At 39.6% G+C, this 25,901-nt stretch overlaps 1 protein-coding gene across 6 annotated transcripts in view; it reads right to left on the reverse strand.

The window, feature by feature from the left end:
* RERE (arginine-glutamic acid dipeptide repeats) overlaps window positions 1-25,901 on the reverse strand; it is a 464,393-nt gene that overhangs the window by 162,795 nt on the left and 275,697 nt on the right. For 4 of the 6 annotated variants that reach the window (XM_032758816.2, XM_032758813.2, XM_058443739.1 and 1 more), the window contains one exon: window positions 24,474-24,578. In XM_032758816.2, the coding sequence (XP_032614707.1) occupies window positions 24,474-24,578 (105 nt within the window). Of the gene's footprint in view, window positions 1-2,507; window positions 2,573-8,617; window positions 8,878-24,473; window positions 24,579-25,901 lie in introns of those variants that run through there. The other 2 variants (XM_032758817.2, XM_032758818.2) reach the window with 2 other exon arrangements.

A 25,901-nucleotide genomic window follows, 5' to 3' on the forward strand; every position in this document is an offset into this window, starting at 1 on the left:
AAAGAACACCAGACATGAGAAAAGCTGATTAAAGGACAAACAGATCAACCCCAAATTACACTGTACACAGCTGAACCAGTAACTGAAGAAAGGGGGCCACAGCTTATCAGCAATGAGATTCAAGAAATTAACTCCAAGTGACATATTTATTTTTTCCTTATGTTTACTAAGGATTTCTGCTGTGGATTCATCATCTTGGAGACATCTTTATACTGTGAATCATATTACAAAAACTGAATTAAGGACTGTCACTATCATCCCCAGCAAAAGAAGGAATTTCTCTGTGTAGCTAATGTAAATAATGTGTTTTTCAAAACACCTTAAGTTCAGCCTCCATTATTCTACAAATCTTTGTTTTAGAATATGAAAAAAATAGTTCCAGAAGCCAAATTACAACAATAATGGTAAGTCGTTGTTTTTATTCCTGAAGTATTTAAAAAAACAGAAAGTCATTGTATATGAAATCCGATAAAAAAAAAAACCCAGTGTAACAAAGCAGTATCCATAGCAACTACAACTTAATATTTCAGTCCTCTTCAGCTGCAGTGGATTAAATAAAATGACAAGATGTTCCCTTTGAAAAGTAACCTGTTACCATGGAAACGTTTTAGTCTAAGAAGTAAACAGGGAATGGACAGAAAGGAGCAGGGAGCCTGTAAATGAATATCAAAAAGGGAGAAGCATCTTTGCAGAGGAGATGGAGGTGGCGATGGCCGGCAAAGGGAGGGTCTGTGAGAAGAGCATGCCTGCTAGATGCAGGATCCCAGCCCAACCCAGAGGCTTAGCCCAGAACATGATGTGGCCACTTCTTCACCCTGAAGAAAGGGGAAGGGGCAGGAAGGCAATGTTCTGTGAACATTCACCAAAGACGCCCAAAGATCTCTATGTGATCACGGTGACTGCTTAAGATAGGCACTTGATTCTACAAGGGAAGTTGAGGGAGGAGGATACAGATATGGGAAGAATACATGAACAGAGGGCACCACCATGAAGCAACTAAGGGCAAGAGCTGATCCCCTCATTCAGCCCCTCCCCAAGCCTTGGGTGGTAACAGCCGTGTAGCCTGTGGCCCATTCCCAAGGTGCTGGGACAGAAAAGGCCCAAGTCAGACCCTTGTTCTGTGGCTGGCATCATGTATGAATGAGATCACTGAGAAATCTCTCTTCCTGTCCTTCAGATGGTAAATATCACACAGTAGACATTCTTATCTTTTCCACAGGGTATTAAGTTGAGCAGGAAGACTGACATGGCATCAACAGAATGAAGATCTTAGAAACTCTACTTAGTAGCACATTTAGAAAATGACCACAGAAGAAGTCTGTGGGTCCAGAACAAAATACACCACATTTTAAGAAAACCAAAAGGCAATTTATCAGAATCACCTTTTTAGATGGATTATGGAGTACGAGTGAAAGCAAGGATTAAGAAGGAAGACTAGTGCAATATGCTGGGTTTCTCAATTTTCCCCAGCATGAACACATACTTCAAAGCTGCCTTGAACAAGCCTGAAATTTCTTTTTAAAATCTGACATAGTATCTTAAAAAGCCATGCGAATGTTGTATTCTATCCCATCATATATTCCCATTCATTTTTAGAGAAAAATTTCCATAAATCTGAATAAAATCATTGTGCTGGCCAACTCTGGGCACACTTTCTGTGGGTTAGCCCTGCTCCTTAAGAAACAGCAATAAATAAATAAATAAACAAATAAACAAACATTAAAAGAAACATCATTGTACTTCCTATTAGGATCTCCCATGACACTGGCACCTCACTCCTGAGACAGAAGAGCTGTCACACCCACACCTGAGTCTAGATGTTCAAAAGCAGGGAAAGAGCATGGTCTTCAGAATTAAATGAACCTGAATTAAAATTTTAGTATCAGGCCAGGCGTGGTGGCTCATGTGTGTAATCCCAGCACTTTGGGTGTCCAAGGTGGGTGAGTCCCTTGAGCCCAGGAGTTCAAGACCAGCCTAGGCAACATAGCAAGACCTAGTCTCTGCAAACAAACAAACAAACAAAACCCAACCAACCAACCAAACAACAAAAACAACAAAAATTAAAAATTAGTCCGGCATGGTAAAATGCACCTGCAGTCTCAGCTAGTTGGGAGGCTGATGCGAGAGGATCACTTGAGCCCAGGAGTTTGAGGCTGCAGTGAGCTATGATCACGCCACTGCACTCCAGCCTGGGCAACAGAGCAAGACCCTGCCACTAATAAAATTTTAAAAATAAAAAAATAAGTTTCAGTACCCAAGGTTTTGTCTGCTCTAAGTGTGATTTTGAGGACACAATTAAATCTAATTCCTTCGTTTCCTCATCTATAATATGAAGTTGATAATGTTACTATGCAAGGTTATCATAAAAATAAAAGATGATTTATGGAAAGAACTAGACACAGTACCTATTGCTTAGGGGTCATTAATATTATTAAACTCTATATACTGGCAATTAAGTGAGAATGGGAGCTAATCCTGCTATTATGAGTTCCGAAAGTACCACTTACCTCTCCTTCCGCCCATATCACAGTCAGGATTTTATATTTATTTTGCGTAGTTATTTCTTTGAATGGCTGTCTTGCCCTCCAGACTGGAAGTACATGCGGGTAAGAACTAAGTCTGGTTTTGGTCACCATAATGCAGAACTCACTGGCTCTTATTAGATACATTTTTCATAAATAAATGACTCCGATATTCTAACTCAACTACTGCTTAGCCACAGACAGCAAGTAAGGGCTCTGCTGCAAAACTTAGATAGTGAAGTCACTGTGACAGAAAGCCAGCCTTCCAAGCAAAATTAACTTAAAAGTAGGTTTGATTAAACTGCCTAACAGGAAGAAAATTCATTATTCAATCAAAAATAAAACTAAAAACAAATACAAATGAAAAAACAAAGAGATTTAGTCAACTTAAAGTTACCACTTCCATATTCACACATAAATAAATACAAAGGCCAACACAAGAACTTATCCAAAATCCAAAATCATAAAATTCTAAATTTTCTCTGCGGAAAGTTCCTGAGAGGCCATTGATCCAATCTTCTAGCTTAATAGAAGAAATCAAGGCCTGAGGAAAGAAAACTGCTCTTTTAAGGGATCACACTGAGTTAATTACTGAAGAAGACTGCAGGCCACACAGGCAGCTCTCCCACAGGGTCCTCCTAAATATAATTCAGGGTCCAGAACTAGAAATTTGGCATTGCCTGAAGAATAATAAGAATTTCCATGCTGGTAAGACGCGTAAATATGGCCTCCACACACAATAATGTATGAGTAATGTCAGGAAAAAAACTGGGCAAAAAATTTAACAGGTGAGAAAGATCTAGTTTCAAAGTGCTACAGTGACTTTGCTCCGTTGTCTAAATTTCTTATCTGCCTTCTCTCTCTCCTCCATTATGTGGTAACCTACCGTGTATCTGGCAATGTCATAAAACAGCATTCCACCACAGGCTCCTAGGGAACTTTACTGTAATGGCCTGCGGCAAAGTTTAGGGGCCGCGGCCTAACAAAGCTGCCTGCACACACACAGAGCTTCAGCCAAAAAACATAAAAAAAAAAAAAAAAAAAAAACCCACTATGACCGTTTCCAAACCCATTTACAAAGCAGCAGTCACTGTAGATTAAGCTGCTCTCCTGACCCAAGATGGTGCTAGCTTTCTGCATATTGAAATCAAACTGTGTAACAAAGCTGAATGAAGCACCCCCAGAAATAAAAAAGGGACTTTGGACCAAGCAAGCATGTCTACAACACGTCTAAAGGTTTCTTTGTCCCCTCAGGGGAATGTTATAAAAAAAACATGACAATTGCCTTATTCCTCCTCGCTGCAGTGGTATGAATATAGAAGGAAGAGAACACAAACAGGCAATAACTAACACACACACAGGCACCTAGTGTGTGTAAGTGAGAAAGCGGCATGAAATGTTTAATGCTGAACACACCCAATATTATAATTATGGAAGTAGAGTTTCTTTAAAAAAAACAAAACAAAACAAAAAAAACTCCAAGATGTATAAAGAAAAACATAAACACTCAAAGAGAGTAAGAAGAAAGTGGATCAGTAAATAGTTATTAAACATACTGATGGTTAATAATTAGTGTAACTCCTAAAACAATCCCTAGCATTGTCTTAGTTGAACAGGCTATTTAAAATAAAAATAAAAAGATGTTGGCCAGGCACAGTGGCTCATACCTATAATCCTACCACTTTGGGAGGCCAAGACAGGAAGATAGTTTGAGGCCAGGAGTTCGAGACCAACCCAGGCAACAAAGTGAGACCTGCATGCCTATTTTTTTAATTAAAAATTTAAAAATACATGTTGTTGTTGAGATAATCATATCTACATGAGCTTGAGACTGTACATTTGACCTGTGAATTAATAACAATAATGTACTAAGCAACTATGTGCCAAGCACTTTCAAGTTGTTTTCATCTAATCTTTACAAAAACTATAAGAAATATTTATTTCCAGATTACCCATGACAAAAATGAAGCTCAGAGGAGGGAAGGAACCTGTCCAATGTCACCGCTTGCCCAATGTCACTTATTAGGTGGAATCTGAACCATACTACCTGGCTCCAAATCTAGCCTTTCCTCTTACCATAGATGATGTATTCATTTATTCAACATATTCACACCAAAGACCCATTTGCCAGGTACTCTACTAGAAATGGAGACTATAAGAATAGACTTGGCCCTGCCCCAAAAGCTTGATGTCCAATAGGGAAAATAATCAAATAATCACAAATAAATGTGTAGCTCAAAGAAGTTTGATAGAAATAATCTCTAATTTTCCCAGTTGAATTAAGATGAAGTGTTTTACCTTAGACTCAAAGTATCATAGAATATACAATATGAGATTAGTTATCTTTCAGAATTGTTTTAAAAGTATATTCAAGCATGAGTCTCATTAGACCAAAAAGAAAAATAAATCAGACTCATGCTTTAACACCCACAGTGGTAGGATTACAGCCATGCCCACATCAGAAACTGCTCAGAAGAGATGATAACTAATTATCTGTGCTTATTTAGGAGAAGATTTGTGAATGTACACACCATCTAAAATATTCCTTTAGCTATTATTTTCTACCTTCTCTCTCACCCTGTCAGACATTTATCTTACAGTTTTAGAATACATGGTCTTCTGGTGGAAGACAACTCGGTTCAGTAACAAACAAAAAGTACTTGGCAAATGGGTTTTTGGTATGAATATGTTGAATAAATGAATACACAAAGTAAAATGGAAAAGAAAACAAATTCAGAAGGAAAAGAATCAGGAAAAAAGAACAACTAGAGAATCACAGACATCTGGTCTTAGATATATCAGAGTCTTCTAATTCATAAATTAACACAGTAGCCAAGAGTCAAGGAAGAAGTGAAAGCAGATTAAGAATGAAGTGTCAGCCGGACAGGGCGGCTCACACCTATAATCCCAGCACTTTGGGAGGCTGAGGCAGGCGGATCACCTGAGGTCAGGAGTTTGAGACCAGCCTAGCCAACATGGTGAAACCCCGTTTCTACTAAAAAATACAAAAATTAGCCAAGTATGGTGGCAGATGCCTGTAATCCTAGCTACTCAGGAGGCTGAGGCAGGCGAATCGCTTGAACCTGGGAGGCAGAGGTTGCAGTGAGCTGAGATCACACCATCGTACTCCAGCCTGGGCAACAAGAGCGAGACTCCGTCTCAAAAAAAAAAAAAAAAAGTAAAGAAAAAAAAGAAGGAAGTGCCAGGCCGGGCACGGTGGCCTGTAATCCTGGCACTTTGGGAGGCCAAGGCGGCATGGACTGCTTGAGGCTAGAAGTTCAAGACCAACCTGGGCAACAAGGTGAAATCCCTTCTCTACAGAAAATACAAAAAATTAGCCAGGTGTGGTGGCGCCCACTTGTAGTCCCACCTATGTGGGAGGCTGAGGCAGGAGAATCACCTTAGCCTAGGGAGGTCCCCAGGGAGGTAGAGGCTGCAGTGAGCTGAGATCACACCACTGCACTCCATCCAGCCTGGGTGACAGCGTGGGAACCTATCTCAAAAAGAAAAAGAAAACGAAAAAAAAGTGACGTGTCAATTAAACACAATCAAGTTCATTCTAGCTTTCAACCAAAGACAGACTGCAAAACTTCTGTTGACAGAGGAACACTTTAAATGTGAGGCTCCCTCAGATTCGAATTCAAGATTCTATTACAATGATAAGAACAACTAATAAGATAATAACTTTGTGAACTTTTCTGTTCTTTTTGAAACATCTACTTGCTATATTCCCAACATTTCCTGATACTCTCAAGTGCGACAGAAGCAGAACCGTAAGCCAAAATGAAACAAACTAACATCTTTTCCATGTTCAAGCTACACAGACCAAAGACTTCATCAACCACTAGGGTAACTTCCCATGTGCTGTTCCCTCACCTCCTCCACCAGACAAACACAGAAGCCTTCAAGCAAGGCTTTAGCATTCCAAAAAATATTTTTCCAAGACAGGATAATATAGAAGAAATACATACTACACAAGAAGTAACTCTAATGAGTTACTTTACTGGATTTGAAACATAGACAAATTCGACTCTTAACAACAGAATATCCACAGATCACAGTCAGTAACCACAAGTCTTCACCATTAAATAGATGGCGGCATCCAAGCTCCATAAATGCAGATTTGTACGAGGCCCACACAGGCCAGCCACACCAGTGGCAGGAACCTGATTCAGAGCTGATTCGGCTGTGAGCACAGCTTCTTGTTCACATTTTTATTTGTTAACTGTAAAGAAAGTTTCAGAAGAGGTAAAGATCTAGAACAGAAAGGCAATATTCTCCTGACTCAAACAATGAGTTTGTTCCTTGAGCCTGAAATGTGAGTCCTGCCTAGATCCCACAAGTGCGTGACAGAAAGTGGTGCAGTGTCCAGTTCCTCTCGTTTATTGAAGGGATACTTTTATTAAAAGAAAGAAGCAGGAAGGAAGAGCAATGGTGCTTTTAAACAGAGTAAAATAAGGCAAGTTCCAGAAGCAACATTATATGGTATGGGGTACCTCCCCAAAACTCCCCAGTGCAATGCCCAAATAAATATGGTCACAATGGGAAGAAAGCCCTCACATGGGTGAAAAAATTGATCACAAAAATAATAAACGCACACTCTAAATTATCCTTCTACAATTCATCTCCTTAGTTGCAATCCCAAGATTGAATCTGTAAGAATAGAGATTACACTTCAGTAATATTTTCAGTGACTAGAATTCATCAACATTAGCCTTCCTAAAAACTTTCCACTAAAATCAAGGGCCTCCCTGGAAAGAGTTGACCATGCAACGCTCCAAATTCATACTACACCACTAAGAGCTTACACAAGGAATTTCTCCTTGTATCAATGCATAGTAAATTTCTTCTCCTTCCTATGAGGGTTTTTCAGTTGCACATTCTTCTATATTGTATGCTTTCTTCCATCCTCACAAATGCACAAAATTTAGGTGGCATTCAAATTTTTTCTAACCTTTATCAGAAGAAAAAGAAGGAGTGGAAACAAAAAGGAGCAAATAGTATAATTCAAAAACTTCATTTAACATCTGCTTGGGTAAGAATTCAATTTGTCCTAAATCTTATTCTGACTGGCTCCCTAAATAAACCATGGTGAAAGCCATCTGTCTGAACCTGCTCTGCAACAGGACACCCCAAAAGCACAACTTCTCCTGGGTAGAAGAAACTAGTGTCTAGCTATCAAGCAGTGGGTACGAAATGAGGCCTTGTCAATGACTGCCTTCTCAGCACCAACTACTCTTTTTACTCCATTTAAGAGAACAGAATTCCAAGTCACATGACAACATACACATATGCAAAAAATGCTATCCGATTCTAAAACAGATACAAAAATAAACAAAATACCTAAACTTCAATCTCTAACACAAAAGTCAACGCATACATTTTTTTAATTGCCAAAGAATTTTCCATAAGCTCTAAAAGGAAGATGAGTCTGCTTCCTTTTGAAGGCAAGAGACTAAGTAAAAACTGATGTGACATAACCTTTCATTTTTAAAAAATCCATTTTAAGGTGATATTGTTGCAATCGTAATTCACAACTGTTCCCTGCATATGTCAGACTTCAGAAAAAGATCACAAAAATTATAATTTGCTCTGGCAAACAGGCTCTCAATCAAAACAAGGTTCCACCCACCTTCAAAGCAACCAATAGCTGCCTACCTACCATCCTTCCTAAAACATCCAAACAGAGCTGCTCTCCGGCCCAGGCATTCCATACTAGCCACAAGGCAAGGGGGCGGCCTGCAGGCTTGCTCTGCAGGTCTTGAAGGCAAACAAGCTTGGCAACACACACCCAGCACGACTGAGGTTAAGATTATACTAAGAGCCGAACAGGTAAGGGAAAGGGGAAGAGGACAGGGACAGAGGGACCCACAAAGCTTCACATTCTACGTCTGCTGAATGCCTCTCCAGTAGTCCCCATTCTTAGTTCTGATTTTACGCTTCACAATACCACCTACATGGCCAGCCAGGGCTGAATTAAAGGCTCTCAGGAACATGCACTATGAATGATGAAATGATTCACAAACACCTTCAGAAGTGAGAAAGAGCAGCAAAACCCATCACTGTTTCGGTGAGGCCAGGGGAAGATAGCCTACCTGCAGGGGCTGAATGGATCATCCATGACTAACACGGGCTCTGGTGAGTCTAGCTGGATTCCTGAACCTTTACTTTCTGCTAAAACTCTGCCCTTTTCTACACTAACAACTCAAAATGGAGGCACATGCAGTCTCAGAGACCTCATAGAGCTTTCACTGAGCTTGTGCTATGACCTAAGCCTTCACGCAGAACGCAGAAACTTCCCCTCACACTGACAGGACTGAGCATGTGCTGTGACCCTCCCTCATCCACACACTGTCTCTCGACGACGCAATCAATCTCAACCCTGCTGTTTCCGTAAATAAAGCCCAGCCAACAGACTCTGCAGCTTCTCCCTGCACACCAAGCTAGTGTGCAGGGAAGTGGGGCCTTAGAAAGGGGATCCAAGACAGCCAACAGCAGGGAACTGAGCAAGCCCAGCCATGGAGAGGCTTCAGTTAAATGCCCTGCTCTGTCAGGAACTCAGCAAGCCAAGCCACGGAGGAGCTTCAGTTAAATGCTCTCTGCTCTGTCAAGACAACAGCAAGTTTTGCCTTTTTTTTTTTTTTAAGGTAAATGGTGATTTTAAAAAGCAAGATCGCCAAGAAATAGAATCAAAAGACAGATATGAATGACTACACACAAGATCAACTAACAGAAATACTGCAACACATTTAAAAACATAGTAGTAGCTACTTAAGAGAAGCAACTTCACAAATTTCTTTTTGAAACTCTCAACATTTTGAAAAAGACCAAACAAATCAGGGTAAAGTTATGGAGTGCTTGGCCTTGTCACACAGGTACAGACACAGTGTAGATGGTATTGTGAGCAGGGTAGCTAAAGAAAGCTGTATTTTTCTGCAAACAGCTTAATCTTCCTTAGATAAGAAACTAAAAATAATAAATAAAACATTCCCCAAATAATAAATTAAAACATTTCCTAAAGTAATACTAGCCCAATCAAGTCTAGCTTGAAGAATCTAATTCTAACAATTAGAAAGGCAGCAAGGTTCAAGATTCAACATCGTGCCACAGACACATGAACATCCAAAAATCTCATTTGAGGTCCTGATTCAAAATACTAAGGCAGATCCATATAAGAAATCCTAGCTTTGGATGTGCAGGCCTAGTTTCCACTTACAAACTAAGAGGTGATTCTATAGATTATTAATCAGTTACAAAAAGAAAAAAAAATGGAAGACCATGAACCTCGCCAAAATTATAAAGGACAAGATAGGGCAGGAAAGGGCAGTGCCAATTCTGTTTCCCAGAAATGTAATGGAATATCAGGAAATTAAAGCCTGTTGAAAAGAACATACAGTGTCCTCAAGATTCCTACAGTAAATGCAGAATCAATTCCATTTCCATAGCGCTCCCGTTTATGCTATGAAATAAACTAAATTCTGAAACTATGATTCGATAAACTCTTATCCTGCCGATAATGTAATTTAGAAAATACAAGAAATGCCAAGTACACTTAAATATGTTTTCCTTTGACCTAACATATGAAACAAGTATCTACTGGCTGGAAGAACATTTTCTCTTACTGGTATGTGAGACAACATATTCCCAAAACTGCTGTTACTACAAACAGTCTAGAGAAAAATACTTTCTAAACACAAAAGCAATGGAATTAGAACCTAGTTGCTAAATAATATGAATATGAGCAGCAAATAATTTCCTCCCAAAAGTGTATATATTAAAAAAAACTACCTAACCCTTTCATATGGAAAATGTTTACTTGAAGAAATCAACACAAAATAATATGTAATAAATTCATTAGTCTCTGAAAACCCACGAAACTGTTACATAGAGCACACTATAAAAACGGTTATTGTAACAGCAAGTTAAGAAATGTGGATTCTAATTTTGGTCTCATTAGATGCCCTGAGTTACCAAAATCCAATGGCCTTCCCCTGTAATAATGGATTCCAATGGTGGCGCCAGCCTTTGTGGACATCCTCTTCATTGTCTTTCCTGGCGCTGGCATCTCACAGTCGGCTTCACATGCCATGCCACCGAGACAGACAGCCCTTTCTCTTGTCACCCCTCAGGGGCAGCATACCCCAGCGGTCACACCCCAGATCTCCTCTCCTTCACACTCTCTCCCGTGGAAAAGTCACCCACACTACCACCATGCCAGCCCCCGTGGAAAAGTCACCCACACTACCACCATGCCAGCCAGCTCCACTCTGAAGACACTTCCTTCCCGGCAGCAGCTTGGAAATGCAGGAGCCCCCGGAATCCTCTCACTGCACCTCTCTGGGGAACTGCACCTCTCTTATTAGATTATAAGTCCTTCAGGGACAAGGACACTACCTAAATCATCTTTATTGGAACCACGCAACTCGCCTATTTTGTACCTCAAAGAACTCTATCTGAAGCACTAGAAAGGGCACAGTATCACTCATATAGTATGGCTGGCCAAAATTACATAACCTAGATCTAATCGTGGGAAAACGTCAGACAAACTCAAACTGAAGGACACTTGACAAAACTGGCTTCTAACTCTTCAAGAAGGTCGATGTCATAAAAAACCTTTAAAAAAGGTGAGGAAACATGTCATGAAAACAAAAAGAGACAAGGGATATTAAAGAGACACAACAATTGAATGAGGCTCATGATCATGGGGAAAAGTACTGCGAAGGCCATTGTTGGAAAAACTGGCAAAATCTGAATATGAACTATATTGGACTATATCGTATTGTATTAATGTTACCTTTTCTGATTTTGATAATCATACCATAGTTATGTAAGATAATTTTCTTGTTCTTGGGAATACACACTAAAGTATTCAGGGGAAAGGGTGTGATGTCTATATTTCATTCCCAAATTCTTCAGGAAAGGAAAATACAGGTAGAGTAATCCTAATCCCAAAATCCCAACTCAAAATGTTCCAAAATCTGAAACTTTCTGAGCACCAACATGATGTTCAAAGGAAATACTGGAACATTTTAGATTTTTGGATTAAAGATACAGAATAATGCAAATATTCCAAAATTCCCCCTCCCCACCCAAAACGTGAAATCCAAAACACTCTTCCGACCCCAAGCATTTCAGGTAAGGGACAGATTCAACCTGTACCACAGAGAGAGTCAGAAAGCAAAGATGGTAAACACAGAGAGTAATACAGCAAAAAAAGAGATAGAGGTTATCTCATAAGCCGTATATTTCTAATAATTTTGTGCATGAAACAAGGTTTTGACTGGGTTTTGATTGTGATCTGTCACAGGAGGTCAGGAGTGGAATTTTCCACTTGTGGCATCACATCAGTGCTCAAACCATTCTGGATTTTGGAGCATTTTAGATTTCGAATTTCCAGATTACAGATGCTCAACCTATAATAAAGCAAATCTATAATAAAGTTTAAAAGGTAATAAAATAAACATAAAGCAAATATGGCAAAATACTAACAACTGGTGAATTGAGTAAAAGATACATGGAGGTTCTTTCTTGTACTAGTCTCATAACTCCTCTTTGAATTATGAATATAAAATTCCAAACAGAAAAATTTTAAATATATTTAACAAACAAAAAATATCTCCACCAGCCTCCACAAACATCAGTTCTCCCTTTTTTTTTTTTTTTTGAGACAGAGTCTCGCTCTGTTGCACAGGCTGGAGTGCAGTGGTGCGATCTCAGCTCACTGCAAGCTCCGCCTCCCAGGTTCATGCCATTCTCCTGCTTCAGCCTCCCGAGTAGCTGGGACTACAGGTGCCCACCACCACGCCCAGCTAAATTTTTGTATTTTTTTTTTTTTTTTTTTACTAGAGACAGGGTTTCACCGTGTTAGCTACGATGGTCTTGATCTCCTGAACTCGTGATCCTCCCGCCTCGGCCTCCCAAACTGCTGGGATTACAGGCGTAAGCCACCACGCCCAGCCACAACCATCAGTTCTCATGGCATTTGGAGAGCTGACAGGGGCAATGAACCACCTGCCTCCCTGCCTGCGGTCATGGTGCTCAATTAACACGGAAGTGTTAATTAACACGGTGCTCAAAAAAAAAAACGGAAGTCAATACAATTAACACCCAGCTCCAAACTCACTCCAATCTCAAGAATAGGATCAGTCCTCCTCCTCCTCCTCGTCTTAGTCAGAGAATCTCAAGGAGTCTTGAAACCGAGTAGTTCCATACTTAGGTTAGCCACTAGGTCACATTCAACCACAAATTCCAATTTTAGAAATGGGGCTCTGTTTCCATGGAGCAAGCCTTGCTTTACACTGAGTTCACCCTGGTACCCTACTCAGTGCTTAAGAGCATCCCAGATAGGGGCCTTGTTTTCTTTCCTAGTTCTCTTGAACACGGGCTGCCTGCGTACTGACGCTGACTACCCACCTGGACCTCACTCCTGCCACCACATTTTCTAGCCATCGTTTGCCAGCCTACAGGGATGTACACACAATCTGCACCCTGGCACCCTCATATTTCCATCTGTTGCCAACTGCCAAGGCCTTCCCAGAAATCCTGTGATCCCCCATGTACATCTATAATCTCTGGATCCTAGACATCTTCTCTCCTCCTATTAATCCCAAGTGAACAACAGGTGAAGGATTAGCACTTCTGAATAGATTAAATGACAGCTGAGTGGGAGAGAAGAATACACAATTCAAATCCATTTTTTCTAAAATTAAAAAAAAAAAAACACTTTGTCCACTGTAATACTTAATTTGTAGTGAGTAGATTATGTACGTCTATCAAAGGTAAGTAAAAGTTGTAACATGAAAATTGCCTAAATTTTATCTTAAAGAATTTCCTACCTCCCAGAAATAAAAAATGTCTACAATGTTGTATTCATTAACAAGAAATTTTAAAGCCAAAATGGGGGGGGTGGGCGGGGGAAGCAACACTCAGGAAATTCTAGAGAAAAAGACTTGGAAGAGATATTCTAATTAGTACTAACTTCACATCAAGAGAGGAGAAGTGTTCAGAAGCAGTTTGTTTAAATTTCATTTACTAATTGCCCCTCATATCTAGACATGGAACTGAGTTTTCTATCTATCTATCTATCTATCTATCCACCCAGGAAGCTTGCTGATTTACCTATTAGCTTTAACAATTTGGATGGGCCCAGGGGCTCGCAAATATAATTCCAGCACTTTGGGAGGCCGAGGTGGGTGGGTGACCTGAGGTCAGGAGTTTGAGACCAGCCTGACCAATGGGGTGAAACCCAGCTTCTACTAAAAATACAAAAATAAGCCAGGTGTGGTGGCGTGCACCTGTAGTCCCAGCTACTCAGTAGGCTGAAGTGGGAGGATCACTTGAGCCTGGGAGGCAGAGGCTGTAGTGAGGCGAGACTGTACCACTGCACTCCAGCCTGGGCGACAGTGCGAGACCCCACCTCAAAAAAACAAAAACAAAAACAAAAAAACAACACAAACACCAACAACAAAAACCAATTTGTTCACAAGTTTTCTCAGATTTCCTATGGTGAAAATTACACTTTATTAATAAATGTTCATTTTTTCATTTCCAACCCTCACATATTTTCTTCTTTAAGTCTTAATGGATATTGAAATCCTGCTATTGTTTCTGATTTCAGAGGAAAAAGTTCCCACACTCTGCCTTTAACTGTGGTGCTTGCTGTAGGTTTATGGTAAGTATTCTGTTAGATTAAGGAAATTCATTCTACAATTAATTTTCCTTTTCTAAGAGTCCCCCCTCCCAATTATTAAAGAACGCTGAATTTTGTCAAGTGCTTTTTCTACATTAAGATGATTGCATGGGTACAAAAAAATAGAATGAATGAATACGGTCTAGTGTTTGATAGTGCAACAGGGTGACCATAGTCAATAATAATCTAATTTTACATTTTTAAATAACTAAAATAGTATAATTGGATTGTTTTTAACACAAAGGATAAATGCTTGAGGGGGTGGACACCCCATTTTACCATGATGTGTCTATAATGCATTGTATGCCTGTATCAAAACATCTCATGTACCACATACATACACTATGTATCCACAAAAATTAAAAATTAAGAAAAAGATGATTGTCTATGTTTTCTTCTTCTGTATGTTGAAGAGGTAACATATGCTAACGGATAAATTATTAAGCCATTCTTATATTCTATAAATTGGGACATACATATTTACCTTGCTAGACTCCATTTGTTAACATTTCATTTAAACATTTTACATTCATGTTCATAAGACTGAACCTATAAATTTTATTTTTTTAACCTGGTTTTATTATAAAGGTTTTATTAGCTTCATAAAATGACTCAAGGGACCCACACCAACTTTCTCTGTTCTCTAGAACACTGGTAGAATTCACCTGTAAAGCATGAGTCTGATTCATTTTTCTCTTTTTTTGGGGGGGGGGGGGGGCCGGGGATGGGGGGAGACAGAGTTTCGCTCGTTACCCAGGCTGGAGTGCAATGGCACAATCTCAGATCACTGCAACCTCTGCCTCCTGGGTTCAATAGATTCTCCTGCCTCGGCCTCCCAAGTAGCTGGGATTGCAGGTGTGCACCACCATGCCCAGCTAATATTATTATTTTTAATTTTTTTTTTGAGATGGAATTTTGCTCTTGTTACCCAGGCTGGAGTGCAATGGCACAATCTCGACTCACTGCAACCTCTGCCTCCTGGGTTCAAGCAATTCTCCTGCCTCAGCCTCCCGAGTAGCTGGGGTTACAGGCGCACGCCACCACACCTAGCTAAATTTTTGTATTATTAGTAGAGACGGGGTTTCCCATGTTGGCCAGGCTGGTCTTGAACTCCTGACCTCAGGTGATCCACCTGCCTTGGCCTCCCAAAGTGGTGGGATTACAGGCATGAGCCACTGCCCCTGGCCCTTTTTTTAAATATTTTTAGTAGAGACGGGGTTTCACCATATTGGTCAGGCTGGTCTCAAACTCCTGACCTCAAGTGATCCACCGTCTCAGCCTCCCAGTGTGCTGGGATTACAGGTGTGAACCACCAAGCCCGGCCTAGTTTATTTTTCTTTTTGGTCTAATGAGATAAAAAAAAATTATCCTATGCAAATTATAGAAACTGCCTTTAAAGAGAGAAGGTATGCAGTTTTTACCTATTTCCTCTTTCTTCCAGGCGGAAATCTGGATGTAATGGCCATCACTACATTGCCACCTTGAAACAAGAGAACAGCGGCAGATAAGGTAAGGTAGTAAAGGGTGGACTCCTGATGACTGTGAGGTCCTAGTCTAGGAATGCTTCCTTTCAAACTCTGCTTACATGAGAGAGAAATAAAAGTGATATTTTATTTAAGCCTTTTACACAGTCTCTTTCTGAAGCTTCCAGTATTTGAAGTTCTTGGGTGTGTGTCTTGCTGTTTGTCTCATCTGACCCCAGTTAATGGCATGTGGTTTCTTCCGATATTTCTGATGGTGAGCTTGGCATTCAAAGATATTTTATCTGTGGGGATCCTACAGGATCTTGGATGAGGGTGTGTCCCACCAAAAAACATTTTACATATGCTTCTGCCAGGTATCTTGAGGGGTTTACTGGCATGAGACCATTTTTATATTGTCTTTTTATCCTAGAGTTCTCATGTTTTGGAGGGCCCAGAATCCCAACCCTAAACAGATGGGTTTCCCTGTTACTCCCCTCTAGGTTGGAAAATGTTAACAAACTCAATCCAACCTCATCATGAGCTACTGAAGGATCAGCTTACTGCTTTCGTTTTCAGTTTCTCTTTATTCTTTGGAGCTCAGCTCTGCAGTTAAAAGTTTTGTTATGTGTTATTCCATTACTCCAGATAACATTCCTAGATGTTATCTGACAAAGGGTTTTTGAAATGATCAAAGGGTTTTTGAAATGATCAAATCAAATGATCAAATGAAAAACAGGCTTTTGTCCTGTTTTATTAACGTTATCTTAACTTCAGTAGGCTGTGTTTTCCAAACATACATGTACTCTCAACCGTCTCCAATATTTCCCATCTCAGGTAAATGTTTTTGAGAATTCAAATGTGATGGCAGATAAAAGCAAACAGGAAAAAATTTGTATCCAGCTCTAGCTGCTCATCCTCAAAAGCTACACAAAGACCACGAGCTGTGGTGAGTGGAAAAGGGAACTGTTACTCAAACGAAAGTAAATTTTAGAATGTCTCAAATTCAAATTAGTTGAAATACAGGTGTTCTAGATTGTTAACTTTTCCGCTTAGATTTATGTTGAGAAAAAAATGGTCCCAATGTTACAAAGTGACAGAAAATTAAGAAATAAAGATATTAAAGATAATGAAATAAAGTTTCTTAATGTTAAGGAAGAATGTTACGAATAAGGAAAAGGGAATAAACTAGCAGAAATTCTGAAGTACTGGATTGAACTTGGGAGAATTTCATATGAACTTATGAATATACACACAAATATAAAACTATAGGTGCAAATGTGTGCATTATATATGCAACAGATACAAACACATGCACTCCCTAGCTGTTTCTCAGAAGGCCAGAAAGCAGCAACACAAAGTAATGAGCATACTTAGCACCAAATCTATGTTTTAAAATATCATTCTCCAAATGCTGGGACAATCTGACCTCAAAATGAATACAACAGTAGCAGGTTATAAACAATTAAATAAAACAGGAGGCCATTATTCCGCTAAATAAATGAATAAATCGAAAGTTTGATGAAGATGAGATCTACGAAGTCACAAAGCAACCTCCCACAAAATGGTTATTAATTACAAAGGGAAAAAGAGACACCGTGCAACAGCAAAACCTGGCAGACACCACATTCAGCAACTGATCAAAGTGAACATTACCAGCAACTAGACAACTAAGAATTATATACTGACAGGATACAGAAAAATAGAACACACAATTTCTGTGATACATTATCTAAATCTAATAATAAGGAAATACCATAAAGCAAACTGAGGGACAGCTGGGCACAGTGGCATACACCAGTAGTCCCAGCTACTAGGGAGGCTGAGGCAGGAGGATCACTTGAGCCTGGGAGGATCACTGAGGCGGGAGGGAGGATCACTTAATCTAGGCTGCAGTGCACTTAAACCGTACCTACGAATAGCCACCTCACTCTAGCCTGGGCAACATAACAAGACTCCATTGCTATTTAAAAAAATAATAATAATAATGCAAACTGAGGGACATGACACAAAATAATTGGCCTATTCTCTTCCAAGGTCATGAAGCCAAGAAGCAACTGAAAAACTGTTCCAGATTTAGGGAGACTAAACAAAAATGACAATTAAATCCATAATGCCAAACAGGATCCTTCTGTTGTAGGTTTTTATTGGGAACACCGGCAAAATTTGAATGGTGTCTGAGAATACCATGGTAATAATATTTTCATTGTTGATTTCCTGATTTTGAGGGCTGTATTGTGGTTATGTAAGAAAATGCTTGTGTTCACAGGAAATACACAAAATATTAGAGTGTGAAAGAGCTTCAGGGTGACAACATACTTTCAAATGATTCAGTTAATAAAGGTCTTCTACTCTACTTACAAGGAACTATTCTGTTTAAAAACAAAATAAAATGCACACAGTATTCTAACTACCGCACTCTTAACTCTTGCTATTATTAACATTATTGCAGTTGTCAGTCTACGAGAGAGAAAGTATAGTCCCTGCAAACGCCTCAAGTTTATGACTGCTCCTGAACATACGATAATAACATATAAGCCTCAACACCGCTGCAAAACTACACTCTAGGAAGAGGAAGAGGAGAAGGGAGAAAAGGATGAGAAGAGGTGGGAGAAAAGCGGATAGGCTGCAGGAGACTGCAGGTGATCATGGGCATTCTCCCCCAGATAAGCTCTGAGATCAGACCTGAGCCTTCAAGTTGTTTTCCCATTTACCGGCAAGAGAGGACTAGCGTGCAAAACAGAAAAGAACCAAGAATTCGGTGTTTCTGCGGTACAGACCAAGCCTAAGGAAATCGTTGATAGTTTTATAAGACATTATTAGAGAGTGAGAGATAGCACTCATACAAAATGCTACATTTTAAATAATATGTCTTCTTCACTGTCCTTAAATGCACTTCAGGGGCCTAAAGAACGTTTCATTTGGCAAGGGGAAATAAAAGAACAGCTGCCTGGGAAAATTCATGCTTAATTATCAAGAAGATAAAGCCATTTCTTCTCCAATGGCCATTATCATATCTTTTGTTCTTACTGGGACTCCATTCACCATTACTTCCTTTCCCTCCTAACTCACAGACAGGAAGGAAAGGAGACCTTTTCCCAGAAAGGAGGGTAGAGAGCTGGAAGGGATCCAGAGTATAGCATTAAAAAAAAAAAAAAAAAAAAAAAGAGAGAGAGAGAAGGCACTGGCCCACGGTTGAACTGCTGGAAGTAGAGAGATGGGAAGATGGGATAAAAAAAAAAAAAAACAACCAAAAATCCACCAAAACTTAATTGCTATAGGGGATAGGTTCATTTGCTATAAAAAGTCCCAATCCATTTCTCAATGAAACAGCAAATCAACCAGATGGCTAACGGTCTACCTGGTAGAATCATGACATCTTGAAAAGTAGTTGATGTTTTGCTTTTGGATTTAACACTTTACAGGATTAAAACAAAACAAAATTTAACTGGGCACGGTGGCCCCTGCCTGTAGTCTCGGCACTTTAGGAGGCTGAGGCGGGCAGATCACGAGGTCAAGAGATCGAGACCATCCTGGCCAACATGGTGAAACCCCCTCTCCACTAAAAATATAAAAATTAGCCGGAAGTGGTGGCGGGTGCCTGTAGTCCCAGCTACTCGGGAGGCTGAGGCAGGAGAATTGCTTGAACCTGGGAGGCAGAGGATGCAGTGAGCCAACATCACACCACTGCACTCCAGCCTGGCGATAGAGTGAGACTCCATCTCAAAAAAAAAAAGGTTATTTTTCAACCTTGTCTCTAAAAGAAAATTTATAATCACTTCTGCAATTCCCAAGAAGAAACAAAAAACCTGACAGTTTACAGAAGTTTTCTGCAGGGTAGCTTTCATCATCCCCATCTTACTGATGCAAAAACAGAGTCCAGAAAGTGCATGCTTTACCCATGGACACGAGGATTAAGTAGCAGCACGAGACTAGAACCCAGGCCACCTGGATCCAAGAGGAGAGATCTTACCAAATGGCTGGAAGGATCAAGCAGTCAGATTAAATGGCTAGGTGTCAGACAAATGAAAAAAGCAACTAAGGACAGTAAAGAGAGGCATATAACCATGTCCCTATGCTCATCTCTTTTTACAAGCTAAGACCAATCTATTTTGTATTTTAGTTTAACCACCGACACTGGTGTTTTAGCCAAATGCACCTAAGGCCTCCTAACTGGCTTTATTTATGAAGACCTCTGAGGTGAAATTTATTGACTTTATTAAGTTTCTTGGCAGACTCTGGATCAGACCCTTCAAACAAACTGAGAACACAATGACATTACTTGCAGAGTATGCTCACCACAGAAGTAAATCTGGATGAATCTTGTTCACATGTGCAAAACTTTATGCTCCCTGAGTGTAGAAATGTCAAAAACAAACTCCGAAAGCAAAGCCCAATTACCTCAGGGTTCAAAGTCAGGCCAACATTAGATTTAAGGCTCTCTCATTTTTCACAATCCCTTAGTAGTCTGTATTCTACTTGGGCAAAAAAATATGCCCCCTAAATTTTTGCCCAGTTAAGTTTTGTTCCAGCTGGGTGGAGCAGCTCACACCTGGAATCTCAACACTTTGGGAAGCTGAGGAGGGAGGATCGCTGAAGCCCAGGATTTAGAGACCAGCCTGGGCAACACAGTGAGACCCCAACTAGACAAAAAATTTAAAAAATGAGCCAGGGATGATGGCGCACACCTGCAGTCCCAGCTACTTGAGAGGATGAGGCAGGAGGATCACCTGAGCCAGGTAAGTTGAGGCTGTGGTGAGCCCCGGTCATGCCACTACACTCCAGCTGAGGCAACAGAGTATGACCCTGTCTCAAAACAACAAAAAAAATGTTTTGTTACTTAAATTTCATGGCTAGCACTAATACAGAGTCATAATCCCTTATCTAAAATCCTTAGGATGAGAGGTTTACCAGAACTCAGAATTTTTATTTTAGCACTACAGCAAATATATCACAGCATGTTTAGCACCCCAGCAGTGTTCAATATATTCCATTATATTAGTATTTTTAGAGTAAAACTTATACAAACTCACACAAAGTGAACTGAATTAAGAATATAAATAGTCTCCTATCGGTTCAGGTTAGGTTCAGCCATCAAATGCATTTTGGCACCAACCTTGGCATAAGATTTGTTAGATTTTCAGAACTTTCATATTTCAGAACTTAAGAGAGTATGGATCTATATTACTTATCAGTATTAATAAGTATTCTAGATTACAAAGAATGAAATATAAGTTTATACCTAAATATACCAAAGTAATTCTATGCCAATTACCAAGAAATCCATTCTCTCCAAATGTTAAAGGCAACAAATTCTAGAGTACAGAACAGTCAGTCTGTTTCCCACTATCGCACATTATTAGTTCAATAAGTGGTAATCCCTCAGGAACAAAAAAAAAATCAGATCCCTGACAAGACACAACATTCAGAAATATAATGACCAGGTTAGAGAAAATAAGATGAAGCTGTACATTGAAATTTAAAAAGGATCTATGCAAATAAATGTGAAAAAAATTCCAAACTTTCAGTGCTGTTCAATATGCTAATAAAGTATGGAAAATTACATAAATCAACGTATAACTACTTTTGGAAAATTAGCTCTGAGAAATAAACAATTCCATCTTAAGGTTCACTTTCAACTGCTCACTTAAAGTTCCTGCATTATTTAAGGGGAGGACAACAGCCATGAAAGTCTGCAATCATGGAATCACTATTCCTTAAATTTCCAGTGGACTTTCCTATATGCAGTATTTCCCAGGACCATTACACAATCAGAAAAACCCTGACATTTCCTTTCCACATTAACTTACATATTTACCTAAATAACTCAGGACACTAAGAGTCAGCATATAGTACACCATGTAGCCATGACTACTTACTAGTCCTACTCATTAAAACTGGGGGAAAACTATATAGGAAACCAGCTTATCACACAGCCTCCTCCCTCATAAACTTGAAACAAAGACAGAAACAAAGGCAAATTCTGCAAGGGTATGCACCCTGGGAATTCTAAGAACTGGGCTGTGCACAGCCAGTTTTTCTACACTCTGTTAAATTAGATGCATTTTTGGATCATTTGAGCAGCTGTGGGAACTACAGCCCTGACCCCAAACTTCAGGGGTATAAAGAAATGTTCAGGATAACACCAGCAAGCCAAGGCAGTAGGCTGCATTGGCTCCACTACTGCAAATGTCTACAATGGCCTTTACACTTCAACTGTGAGAAGTTTGAGATTTGCCTCAAAGTTTACTTATAAATGGGCACTTAAGTATTTGTTCAATTCAAGTCATCCAACACTACTCAAGCACTTAAAACACACAAGGCAGAAGGTGGACATAGGGAACACAAGTGTAGAAGAAAATCAGTGGTGACTAGAAAGGTCACTAAGGGAAGTGATTCAGGATGCAGATCCTGTAAGTGTGCTGCTATCATCATGTCTCTGTGTTCCTTATTGCATCCATATTTTAAAACAAACCCGATGGGATGTATTGCCCTGAAAGACTGTCAGCAACACACAATGAAAAATAAGAAAAGAACTTGTGTGAGTGCCTGGCTTACAAAGGTAAGTTACATATTACTTTTACTAAGCATTCAGCAAAACATGTATAACTAACATTCGTAAAAAATAATTTTGGTTAGTTGTTACAAACCTGAGAGCTGAACATGTAAAAGACAAACGCTACTTTAGTTAATTAATATAACTTGTGCAACAGGAAAACTATCAAGTGATTAAATAAGCACAATATCACTAAAATAACATCCAATTCCTTTGTATCTAGAGAGAAATGCAAGTTCAAGCATTTTACAATTTACCTGGGCAACAGGAAGACATGAGAAGGCAGCCAATAAATGCATACGTAAAATAAACATTTCAAAATATAAGATGCTTAAGAAATATTACCACTGACCAGCTTCTTTATCATTGGAACATGGCATACTTTCCAAAAAACAAACAAACTCAACCATCATAGTTTTCTTTCTTTTCCTTTTTTTTTCTTTTTTTCTCGAGATGGAGTCTTGCTCTGTTGTCCAGGCTGAAGTGCAGTGGCACAATCTCGGCTTACTGCAACCTCTGCCTCCTGGGTTAAAGCAATTCTCCTGCCTCAGCTTCCGGAGAAGCTGGGATTAAAGGTGTGTGCCACCATGCCCAGCTAATTTTTGTACTTTTAGTAGAAATGGGGTTTCACCACGTTGGCCAGGCTGGTCTCGAACTCCTGACCTCATGATCCGCCCGTCTCGGCCTCCAAAGTGCTGGGATTACAGGCGTGAGCCACCTACACCTGGCCAAGCATCACAGTTTTCTAAAGGAGAAAAGGTACTCTTCGATGAGCATTATATTACTATCCATACATCAAGCACTATCCAGAATCTAGCTTCTGATGCTGTCTAGAATCTAACATCTTATATTGAGAGGAAGAGAGGGAGACAGACAGATACACTAACACGAGCCCCAAGAGAGCTGTGGGCAGCTTCATAAAATCACAACAAAAAACACGTCCCCTTTTAACCCTAGGTTGACTACTCAACAACATTCTAAGTTTTACATATGGTTTCTGAGAGTCCTCTAGAAAAATGTTCTCAATAAAATGATACCCATTTTGCCTTTACACTTAATGTAGTTCTTTTGCTAACTTCTTTGAGCCAAGTATCTTTTATTTATTTATTTATTTAAATTTTTTTTAAGACAGGGTCTCCCTCTGTCGCCCAGGCTGGAGTGCAGTGGTGCCGACGCAGCTCACTACAGCCTTGACTTCCCAGGCTCAAGCAATCCTCCTGCCTCAGCTTCCTGAGTACCTGGGACCACAGGTGCAGCCCACCACGTCCAGTTAGTTTTTATTTTATATTTTGTTGAGAGAAGAGGTCTCGCCATATTGCCTAGCTAGGCTGGTCTCAAACTCCTGGGCTCAAGCGCTCAAGCAGTCCTCCCACTGTGGCCTCCTAATGTTCTAGGATTACAGGCATGAACCACTGTGCCTGGCCACGGATGTTTTATTTCCTTCCAAATCTTCACAGGTATAAACATGTCTTGGGTGTCCAGAGCATATATTACTTGAACAGTGGCTAACATCCTGTTTTTAAAATCCTTAATAAAATATGCAGTCACATGATCAATACAGGGCAAGTATGAATACATACACTCATAAAAATTCTTCCACGTGCTACATTAAAGTAGCATCTATGACAGACATAAAAATTGTTAAATTACTCTGACCCTATTGCTTCTCATTTAAAAAAAAATAGTAATTCAAACTGTTACACAGATCTTACCAAGATGTTCTGAGAACTAGATGTGTCTGACTTATACTAGTAGTCTTACTAAAGATAGTTCAGTGAGTGTTCCTGGAATTTTATTACCAAGAGTGAACAAAACAAATGAGTAACCAACAAACTTTCCAAAATTACCTAGTCTTTTTCAATACGGTATTATGGAAGGCTTGACAGAATGTGAATCAGGGAAATAATCTACCAATTCTTAATATTTAATTCAAAATACAGATCAGATCAACTAAAAGTATATCTTTATCCCACCTTCTTTCAACCGAAATTTTCTCATTTTTCTTTTTCTGAATAAAAGTAAAGAGCAAACAAATCCTTAGCCACTTTAGATGTCAAAGACATTAATTACAATTCCTCCCAAAGAAGTTTACTGAAGGTCTCTGGAGTCATTTTTTTTTAAGTATGTTACTAGTGTATGTCCAGAAACATAAACTACACACACACACACACACACACACACACACACACACACAAATGAGAAAAGGAAAAGAGTTCTCAATGAATGGACACAAGTGACTCACTTACCTTGTCTCAGGGTTATATCCTAGTATGTAGAAAAATGAATCCACTCGGGCTTTAAACTCTCTAGCAGCAAATATGTCAGAAAAATGGGAGATGTTACACTTCCCTCTGGGAAAAAGAGAAAAAAATAATTAGTAATACCCTCAACTGCTTTTGCTAACCAAAACTGGAGGGGTAAGGGTGGAGGAAGCACTGAACTAAGTCCATGTGCATGGAGAATCGGCTACAAACACCACACTTCATTTTACCTATTCAGCTGTTTCATGACTGCCTCACTGTACACCGGTGTAATCTGACTGCTTTTATATCACCATTTTACTAATAAAGTAAAATTAATTAAAACAACAAAGATAAACTGGAGGTAGGACTATGAGAAAGAATAGTAAACAAAGTAGAAATGGAGAAAAATTAAACCACTGTGAAAATAAGAAAAACTCAGTCTAAAGCCTTTCTAAATCATAAAAAAAAATGAGCCTTTCTTCCTATTATACTAGATAGGCAGAAAGTTTAACTGTTTAAGCTAAAATGTGTAATATTTGACATGTCTTTGGAATACAGCTTCTGGCCAATAAACATTTTTCTTCTCCTGTAATGTGCAACAAATAAAGTTACTTGGAAATTAAAACCTAGAGAAATTTTAACTTTTTTGCATAAACATGGGCCCCAATATACAAGGAGTTCTCAAATTTGGGGGTAACTTTAAATGGCTATAAGTTAGAAATCACTTTCCCATAGAAATACTAAAATAAAGTGGAGTAAAGTTTTCAGGTGGAGTAAGGTTTTCAGGTTAATCTACCACCTAAAGTTAAACCAACCTGTAGTTGAAAACTCTACGATACTTACTCCAGAATGGCTTAAGCAATGTTTCTATGCACCAAGTATCAATGTAAATGCCAGAAGCATTATATCACGTGGTGAGGCCTAACTTCCAAATACAAACACACACACGCACACACACACTCACTCCAGGATTCCCAAAGAGGCAGAGGAGGCTTAAGAACTCTAACTCCCTCCCAGTCACTTTAATGTCAAGTGGAAGCCAAAGGCTACAGTGAGGTTAGATGGAATAGGAGGACCAAAAGTTCCCATTTCATATCAAAAGTCGTGCAGCATACTTCCAGGACATGGCCTCCCACTGCTTGAGCAGGCTATCTGTTCCGATAAGAACTCCTTGAGTATGCACGGTAACAACGTACACACCAGCTAATGGCCACAGTGTTAGGAAGAGAAGCTGACTGAGGAGTTATCAGCATGGGTTCATTCATTCACTTCCTACCAAGAAATTAAAAAGCAAGGTTCTTCTTTACCTTAAGGGCTTAAGTACCTGTAACCAAATCAGGGTCAGCCAGGCACAGTGGCTTCATACCTGTAATCCCAGCACTTTGGGAGGCTGTGGCAGGAGGATTATTTGAGGCCAGGAATTCAAGACAA

This window comes from Hylobates moloch, unplaced genomic scaffold (genome assembly GCF_009828535.3).
Source record: "Hylobates moloch isolate HMO894 unplaced genomic scaffold, HMol_V3 SCAFFOLD_9, whole genome shotgun sequence".
Lineage (NCBI taxonomy): Eukaryota > Metazoa > Chordata > Mammalia > Primates > Hylobatidae > Hylobates > Hylobates moloch.